The 9,360-nt window shown below is 39.3% G+C and overlaps 1 protein-coding gene across 1 annotated transcript; it reads right to left on the bottom strand.

The window, feature by feature from the left end:
* Positions 1-650: 650 nt before the first annotated feature.
* Positions 651-7,350, bottom strand: LOC122472562 (killer cell lectin-like receptor subfamily F member 1). Its single transcript, XM_043562257.1, has 5 exons — positions 7,196-7,350; positions 6,181-6,279; positions 4,701-4,790; positions 1,846-2,000; positions 651-1,187 (listed from the first exon to the last, which is right to left on the bottom strand). Exons 1-5 carry the CDS (start codon positions 7,332-7,334, stop codon positions 1,071-1,073), a joined length of 600 nt encoding a protein of 199 aa, XP_043418192.1. The 5' UTR covers positions 7,335-7,350; the 3' UTR covers positions 651-1,070.
* Between the last annotated feature and the right edge of the window lie 2,010 nt (positions 7,351-9,360).

The following is a 9,360-nucleotide window of genomic DNA, read 5'->3' as shown; positions in this document are numbered from 1 at the left end:
CTGATGGCTCAGAGCCTGGAGCCTGTTTCCGATTCTGTGTCTCCCTCTCTCTCTGCCCCTCCCCTGTTCATGCTCTGTCTCTCTCTGTCCCAAAAATAAATAAACGTTGAAAAAAAAATTAAAAAAAATAAAATAAAAAAAAAACAAAAACATGATGATAGATTTCTATTAGCGATAAAGATCAAGTTTTAAAATTATTTTAGCGTGATGTACAGAGAGTAGGCTATGGGTGGGTATAGAGTGCAAGTTTTAAAAGAAATATTATAAATATTCTTTGGGTAAGCATATTCATTTGTAGGGTGACTTTCTGTTTCAGAGCATTTTTTTTTGTACTGCCCCTCAGCCAGTCCAGTGGGCCTGCTTTATCACTCCAGACCATCTATATTCTCCCTAAACTCCTTCACATCTCTTTGAGATGACACAACAAAACTCCAAATTTTCAAGAAGTAAAATTAACTTTTGATGATCCCCAAAACCTTGATGCTGAAAGTAGCAAGTTTTACCCTGGACCCCCAGGAGCTTTTGCCTGTGCTCTGGGGATTAGTTAGTGCCTAGCCCCCCAAAGATTTTAGCACTCTCTACCCATGGAGTTTAAACAAAAATGAATGAGTAGGATGAATTAAGCAGAATGAATGGAACGGGAGCAGAAAGTAACTACACATATTGTTGATTAGGGTGACAGTATTAAAAACAAGTCAAATGGCTATTTGTTGTATTACACATAACATATTCCTTAATATTTGAAATATTCCCACTAATTGAAATCTTCCTGTAAGTTAAAATAAGGGTTGTTTTGTAAACTTTTAAGAAACACTTCAAAAGAAATGAAATTTTACAGAATTTCAGGTTAACTACAATTTTCCATTTACATCTCTAGCCTCATGGATAAACTAAAAGAGAACCCGAATAAGCAAATAAATTAGCCTCCTTTCTGTAAGGTAAATGGCTTAATCACTCACACATTAACAAATCAAAGTCTTCGATCTCTGGGAACCATTTTGACCATCTGGAGTTTCAGGCGGGCATCCCCCAGCACGGGTTGGCTGGTGAGAGACTCTAATGCCAAATACTCACAACTGTAGATTTAATGGGGTGCCGTCCAGCCAGGTCCATGCCTTTTGTGGGTGCGTGATGTTCAGACCCATCCAAAAGTAAATTCCATCCGGTATACTACTCTGTATGAAATTCTGTGAAAGAGAACCCAGAGGTAACGGAGTTAAATGCAGTAAAATAGCCTCTTCTGATCTTCGCCCAGACTTGAGAAAGTTTTGCCAGATACTGATAATGCTCAGAGAGCTTATATCTTTCTCCCCAAGAAGTGATGTGGAAAGACAGCATCGATATCCCAGCTTTGCCACTGACATGTGAAATAGCATTGTTACACAACCTGTCAAGTTCAGCCGGATTCTTCTTATGAAAATGGAAAATACTGCCTATTTCGTAAAGTTATTGTGAGCACTAAGTTTTATATAATTTGTGGCATGCCTACCACAGTGCCTGGTATATGCTAGGAATTCAACAAATGGCTGTAATTATCAGCAGTATAATTCCTTTATCATAAAACGTACTTTGGGGGCGCCTGGGTGGCTCAGTCAGTTAAGCATCCGACTTCAGCTCAGGTCATGATCTCACAGCTCGTGAGTTAGAGCCCCGCGATGGGCTTTGTGCTGACAGCTCAGAGCCTGGAGCCCGTTTTGGATTCTGTGTCTCCCTCTCTCTCTGCCCCTCCCCTGCTCATACTGTCTCTCTCTCCTTCAAAAATAAACAAACGTTATTTTTTTGTTTTAATTTACTTGTTTCTCTCGGTTTTAGAAGCGCTAATTTCCCTGGCAAATTAGCTCTTACCAGTTCAGCCATGTCTTGGATCATCAAGAGATGTGATTTCATTACTAAGCAGGATTTTTGGCTATCGGTCCATGATTTAAAGGTTTTTAAGAAATTATAGCATTTCCCTTTTTTCTGCAGCCAGTTATTAGGGCATAAGTTTAGCGTGGACTTTGCTGAAATGGAAAAAAATGGAAGAAACAGAAGAGTAAGGTTTGAATATCAAAAAAATGCACTAATTTCTAAACTTTTCCCTTAAAAGTAAAGATTTTGCCCCACTTTTTTATAAATATTTTTTTTCAACGTTTATTTATTTTTGGGACAGAGAGAGACAGAGCATGAACAGGGGAGGGGCAGAGAGAGAGGGAGACACAGAATCGGAAACAGGCTCCAGGCTCTGAGCCATCAGCCCAGAGCCCGACGCGGGGCTCGAACCCGCGGACCGCGAGATCGTGACCTTGCTGAAGTCGGACGCTTAACCAACTGCGCCACCCAGGCGCCCCATGATTTTGCCCCACTTTTAAGCAATGAACTCCCTTGGGGCACCTGGGTAGCCCAGTCAATTGAACATCCTATTCTTGGCTTTGGCTCAGGTCATGATCTCACCGGCTGGTGGAATGGAGCCCCGAGTAGGGAATCCCTGCTTGAGACTCTCTCTCTCCCTCTCTCTCTGCCCCTCCCTTGTTCACGCATCTCTCTCCCTCTCTCTCTCTCTCTCTCAAAAATAAATAAATAAACTTAAAAAAAAAAGAAATTTACATGAGACAGCTTAACACAAGCAAACACCAAAGTCTGCGCGTGCACGGAGGCCCAATAATGAACTTGAGACCCAAACAAATGACCGAGTCAGGCAGTTTTTATACATTTTAGACTAAGAGACAATAAATGTGTGAAGCATTGACAGGATAAGGCAAACGGGTTTGGGAGCCTTAATTAGCAAGGAATTCTAAGAAGTGGGGCTAAGGTAGTGGATTAGAAAAAAAGGAACGAGGTTTGTTTTAGATTTTTTGGCATTAAAGTGTCTATCTCTGGTGATAAGGATGTCTTTCCACTTCTTAGTAAAAGGGGTACCTTTGGGGGCTCCTAGGTGGCTCAGTGGGTTCAGCCTCCGACTTGGGCTCAGGTCTCATCTCACCATTCATGGCTTTGAGCCCCCCCGTCGGGCTCTGTGCTGACAGCTCAGAGCCTGGGAGCCTGCTTTGGATTCTGTGTCTCCTTCTCTCTCTGACCCTCCCCCGCTCGCACTCTGTGTGTGTGTGTGTGTGTGTGTGTGTGTGTGTGTCTCAAAAATAAATAAACATTAATTTTTTTTTTAATTTTTTTTTCAACGTTTATTTATTTTTGGGACAGAGAGAGACAGAGCATGAACGGGGGAGGGGCAGAGAGAGAGGGAGACAGTATCAGAAACAGGCTCCAGGCTCTGAGCCATCAGCCCAGAGCCTGACGCGGGGCTCGAACTCACGGACCGCGAGATCGTGACCTGGCTGAAGTCGGACGCTTAACCGACTGCGCCACCCAGGCGCCCCACATTAATTTTTTTTAAGGAGGGTACCTTTGATACAGGAGATTTATTTCCCGCTTTCAGGGGGACAGATATGTCCCAAGTAGCTCCAATTTAAAATAATTAATATGCTATTGTGGTACTTATGGGCAGCCTGCCCTTGGCCCCTACCCGGCCTCCTCTGCCCCCATTTTCTTTTGTCTTATCTGGAGATGGTACGTAAGGTGGTGGCTTGGGCTATTTTGGGGGGGTCACCCAGTTTTCCTGGGTATCTTTCATGTCTCCCAGATATATAAGTGTTATAAAACTTCCGTATTTCTCCTATTAATCTGTCATTTATTGCACGGGGGGGTCTGAGTCAAAAACCTATCAAGGTAGAGGGGAAATTATCTTTCCTCGCCTACCGTGCCCTGGCCACTGGTTTGCATTTTAGAAAGATCCTACTGGCTGCAGTATGGAAACGAATAGAAATCTAGATGAGAGTAAATTGGTAATTAGTAATCCCCTTCTTCATGAGCCATACTGATCTCCAAATGCCTTACAATTTGATCTTTCCACTCTGATTTTTAAAGAGTGACCTAACACCTTAATCACATAGTATAACAAATAATAATTACAAAAACGGCAACCGCTATAGTAGAGAAGTGACATCCACATGGGTAAAAAAAGGTACATAATCCTGGTATAATGTGCCGGGAAAGTTTTATCAGTTTAAATTGCATATGGCAGTGCCATTTGACTTTATGATCTCACGCATTAATCATGAGGTGGGTAAGGGCAGGGTCTTTTGCTTAAATTCTTTGCTATCTTGTCAATAAACAAATTATTTTGTATATGCCTAATGCAATCAACAGGTGCAGAGAGAAGCCTCTTCGGAGCATCCCTTATCTGACTAAAAATAGAAGCTTCTGAGATATGAGGCTGCCATAAATTCCTCTTTGGAGTGGTTTACTCCCAGGGGGAAAAAAAGGACTAAGAACTCTACCATGAATCCCCTTCCTGGACAAATTTATGACGATGAAGAGGGAAAGACTACTCACCACCTGTATATGCAGACATCATTACTAACTTCATTTTCTCCAGTTCGGTCTCCTGAAACACCTACTTGCTCGTCTTTCCTGTGGAAATGTACTTGTTTTTCCCAAAGAAAGTCTTCCCCCTTCCTTTCTCCTATTAAGCTAGGTATGGAAACCTTTAACTGTAACCAGGCAAAGGCAGCTACTTCTTTTGTTACCTCTCCTATGAGTGCAAATAAAACTTTTCTTCTTGTTCATCGGTCTTCTGACAGTTAATTCACACGCCCCCCGGTAGTAACTTAAGAGGGTGGAGGAAAAGTTTTTCCTCCCCTACAATACAATGAAATATAACCACTTACTTGTGAAGTTTGTATTGTCCTGTTGTTTCCTGGGAGAAATATTCATGCCATCACAATCTTTGGTTCCTTTCTCACTACTTAGGCGACATACTAGCAAATAAAGTAGTAACACCAGTTAGATTTCTCCAAGTACGACCTTGTGCCTTTTAATTATCACTAAAGCAGAACTACAAGTGAATGCTCACACTGCTGGTTGAGAAATCTGTCTATAGCATTTCAATATTATAATGTGACAAAGGATGAATAAACTTAGAGACTCTGGAGATTTCCACTTGAGAACAAGTAAGTAGAAACAAACAATAACAAATTATCTAAATAAAATGAAACTATATTGAAATTTGTATCTGTTAGGTATGACAGGTTAGACTGCTGTGTGATCTTGAACAGATTGCTAGCCTTTTCTGTTTCTCAGTTCCCTCATATATAAAAGGGGAAAATGTTGAACAAACCTAGAGTGTTTTGAGGCTAAAAAATAATGCATGTAAAATGCTTAACACAATTCCTAACACATAGAGGGTCACAACAAATAAAAACAATAACAGATATAATTAGCCATAGCTCTTCTTGAAGCAGAGCTCATTTTAGGACTAGATCTTAACTTTAACTGGGCCTTAAATTTTCAAGCAGCTCATAAATTTTGTCAAAACGTCAAAAAATCAAAAGTGACCTCTAACGTCCAAAAGTTTTATGTAAAGTGCCAACTCAACTTCCATAAAATGAAGTGCTTTTACCAAAATACAAAACTTCAATTCACAGAATTGTGACAACCATACCCACACTATTTACCAATTGATTATAAGCGGGGACGCCTTGGGTGGCTTGGTTGGTTAAGCATCAAACTCTTGATTTCAGCTCACCTCATGATCTCACAGTTTGTGGGTTTGAACCCCGTGTCTGGCTCCACTCTGGGCAAGGAGTCTGCTTAAGATTCCCTCTGTCCCTCTCCCTCTGCCCCTCCCCCACTCGTTCTCTCTCTCTCTCTCTCTCTCTCTCTCCCTCTCTGTCTCAAAATAAATATATAAAATTAAAAAAAATAACTATGGGGTGCCTAAGTGGCTCAGTCAGTTAAGCATCTGACTTTGGCTCAAGTCATGATCTCATGGTTCACGAGTTCAAGCCCCGCATGGGGCTCTCTGCTGTCAGCACAGAGGGCGCTTCGGATCCTCCTCTGCCCCCCTCTCTCTGCCTCTCCCCCACACACTCTCTCTCTCTCAAAATTTTTTTAAAATTAAAAAAAAATTAAATAAATACAATTATAAGCAGAATAGACTTTACAAATTAACAAGTTTGTTGTTTCCTCTGTATAAGAAAAAAAATACTTGGATTAATGAAAGTATCAACTGTGTCCTTTAATATCGATGCAATTGAAGTAACAGGTAAATGTGCAAAATGATTCTGGGAAAGTTAGAGAAATGAAGGTAAACGCCAAGGAAAACGTATTAACTTCTCTAGTTGAACAGAGAGCTTTCAATTTACTTACCCAAAATGGTTAGTCCTATCACTATGGCAGTGAGACTAACCAGTGCAATGCCAGACAATCTCAGAGCAGTCTGATGCCACTTGGGACATTTAGGGTAATCTGTAATAAATAATTTTTCTTTCTGAATCATATAGGCGTTAAAAAGGAACTTGAAAATGTGTCGTAGAAATGTAAAATTCTGAGGGTACCCTATGTCTTAACGAGGGGGGAAAGAAATATACAGTCTCTGTTTAAATTACATTGATATGATCACATACATAATTATCTTGAAAGAATTGGATTTACTGATTCTAAGAGGTCAATATCTTTTGTTTACTATTTATTAACTATCCTTTTTATGTAACACTTCTAGGAGAAAACTCCAATCCACAAACAATCAAATGGGTGGGGTATTAGCTGATCAACCGGTTAGTTAAAACATTTCCACTAAAATTTGTCATCTACCTTCATTTACATCTTTTCTCCATCACACAGGTAATATTCAGTGGGTTTGAAGTCCGGGAAGGCAAAATATAAGTAATACCAAAATAACTGACTAATAATAAAAATGAGCATCCAAAAAAGAAACGTAAGATTGAGTAGTGTAGCCGCCTCCTCGAATGTTGTTTGAAATAAAACTCTTATATTTATATCAATTAGTGAAACCAAACTCAGATGCTAACTTTTATAATTATGCACTTTACCTAATACAGCAGCATTATAACACTTCCACAATCTTCAACCCAGGTCAAATCACACCTGATCGATTACATTCAAGTTAACAATATTTATAAGTATATAACTACATACCAGAGGCTGAAATGGGTGTGAGTCTACAGATATAGAAAAGGGTACAGTCTAGTGAAGAGGTATCTATGTAAACATGTTAGTTAAAAATAAGATAAAAACGTTTCTGAACAACAGATTCTAGTTCAAGTTCTTAAAATTTCTCATTAAAAGTCTAGGATTAAAAGACCCACAGAAAATTCTAGCTATATTATAAGCTGTGGTCTAATGGGAGGTTATGGATTCCTACCTTTGCATGTCCACTTGTGTTGACAATGATAGGGATGCTTTCTTGTCTTCTGCATCATTGATCCCTCTGCGTTTTGCATCTGTCCAAACATCCTATAAATAGAATAATCCATATTTGAATGAGATGGAAAGAGAGGCATTACCTGATCAAAGCAGAGTCGGTTTCTCAGAACTGTGGCATTGAAATAAACCCAACAGCTGTAAAACCACAAAGGATATGATTTAAGAGTGAGGTGACCTTCATTTTTTTTTTTTTGAATAAACTATTCCTTTCAGGATCATTTTAGGTAGGCAGAAAAATGGTGAAATTAGTACAAAGTCCCCATATACATAGCACCCAAATTTCTCTATTATTACCATGTTATATTAGTATGGGACATTTGTCAAAATTAATGAATCAATATTGTTGCATTATTACTAATTAAAGTCTCTACTTCCTTTTTACTTACTACCTTTTCTATTGAAGAACCCCATTTTGGATACCACAGTATCTATTTATTCTTTAAAATTTTTTTTTAATTTTTATTTATTTTTTGAGAGAGACAGACAGAATGTGAGCGGGGGAGGGGCAGACAGAGAGGGAGACACAGAATCTGAAGCAGGCTCCAACTTCTGAGCTGTGGGGCTCGAATTCATGAACCACGAGATCATGACCTGAGCTAAAGTCAGACGCTCAACCAACTGAGCCACCCAGGCGCCCCATATTCTTTATGTCTTCTTAGGATAATCTTGGCTGACAATTTCTCTTGTTTTTGATGTATCGTTTTGGGTTTTTTTTTTTTTTTACGGTTTTGAGAACTGTTGATCATATGTCTTGTAGAATATTCTCCAATTGGAATAGTCCGATGTTTTTCTCATCATTACACTTGGGTTAAAGGTTTTTGGAGGAAGACCATAGGGATAAATTCCCATTTTTATCACATCTTGTAGAGTGCATAGGACCAACATGGCTTATCACTATTATTATCTTTGATCACGTGGCTACAGTAGTGTTTGTCAGTTTTATCTACTATAAAGTTACTCTTTTTTCTCCATTTCCATACTGGACCCTTTGAAAGGAAGTCAATATGTGCAGCCCACAGTTTAAGAAGTGGAGAGTTATGCCCCACCTCTTCCATGACAGAGTATCTACATAAATTATTTAGAAATCTGCAGGTGATTTTTGTGTAGTCTCCCATTTACTTATTTATTCAATCATTTATATCAGTAAAACTCATTCAAATTCATTTTATACTTTTCTGTTCTAGCCCAATACTACCTTATTTATTTTGTTCCTCACATTGTTCCAGTTTAGCCATTGGAACTCTTTCAGCTGGTTCCATGAGTTCATGCGGATGAACTTTAATAAATTACAACACAGATCCTCCTAACCCCCACCCTTTCACTTCCATTACCTCCTGCTCCAGCAGTGAGAAACATGGCTGCCACCATCACCATTTACTTAATTGCTCAATTCCAGGATACATTTTTTGTGGCTTTAGAATTGTTATCTCATACCTTGTGGGAAACTACCAAAGACAGTGCTTATGTACAATTCCTTTTGTTACTAGTCTTACAAGTTAAAACTACACATTTTCAAGATTACTTAGATCTACAGACCTTATCCCCACATCCTTCAGTGAGGCTGTTTCATACGTCTACAATACATCAGATTCTTTTAGCAGTTCTTGCAATTCATAGTGGGGTACCATGGTGTGCTTGTTGTGTTTCACTGAAATAAAAAGATAGGGAAATAAAGGATTTAGGAGACATAATTGGAAAAAGACTGATATGATTTTGGACATAAGTGTGAGATGTCTATTAGATATCCAGAGGGAAATGTCAAATAGGCAGTTAGATATTTGTACCAGGAACTCAAGAAAAAGAACCGTACATGAAGCAGAGGGAGCTCACCTAGATAAAGAGTACTGACACAGGGTTGAGTCCTGTCCTTTGGGGATCATGACCTTGACTGTTGGAAAGCTAAAACAGAGGGGAACCAGTAGGTAAGACGGAGAAGGGGCAGCTAAGGATAGAGGAGGAAATACAAAGGCATGTTCAGAAATCCATAGAAAAAAGTTTTTGTCAGCTGTATTATATGCTGCTGAAAGGTCAAGAAAAGCAACAATAGGAAAATGGCCATTGAATTGGCAATGTGGAATTCCTAGTGACGTTTATCAGAAATGA

The sequence above is a fragment of the Prionailurus bengalensis genome, chromosome B4 (genome assembly GCF_016509475.1).
Source record: "Prionailurus bengalensis isolate Pbe53 chromosome B4, Fcat_Pben_1.1_paternal_pri, whole genome shotgun sequence".
NCBI lineage: Eukaryota > Metazoa > Chordata > Mammalia > Carnivora > Felidae > Prionailurus > Prionailurus bengalensis.
This window is presented reverse-complemented; position numbering and strand designations above follow the sequence as displayed.

Bases quoted from the DNA above. Each gene is read 5' to 3' on its own strand.
- LOC122472562 (XM_043562257.1), bottom strand. From the start codon at position 7,334: ATGCCTCTCTTTCCATCTCATTCAAATATGGATTATTCTATTTATAGG. The intron at 6,280-7,195 runs GTAGGAATCCAT...TATTTATTACAG, and splicing joins ACACAAGTGGACATGCAAAG to ATTACCCTAAATGTCCCAAG. The intron at 1,188-1,845 runs GTAAGAGCTAAT...TCTCTTTCACAG, and splicing joins TCCAAGACATGGCTGAACTG to AATTTCATACAGAGTAGTAT.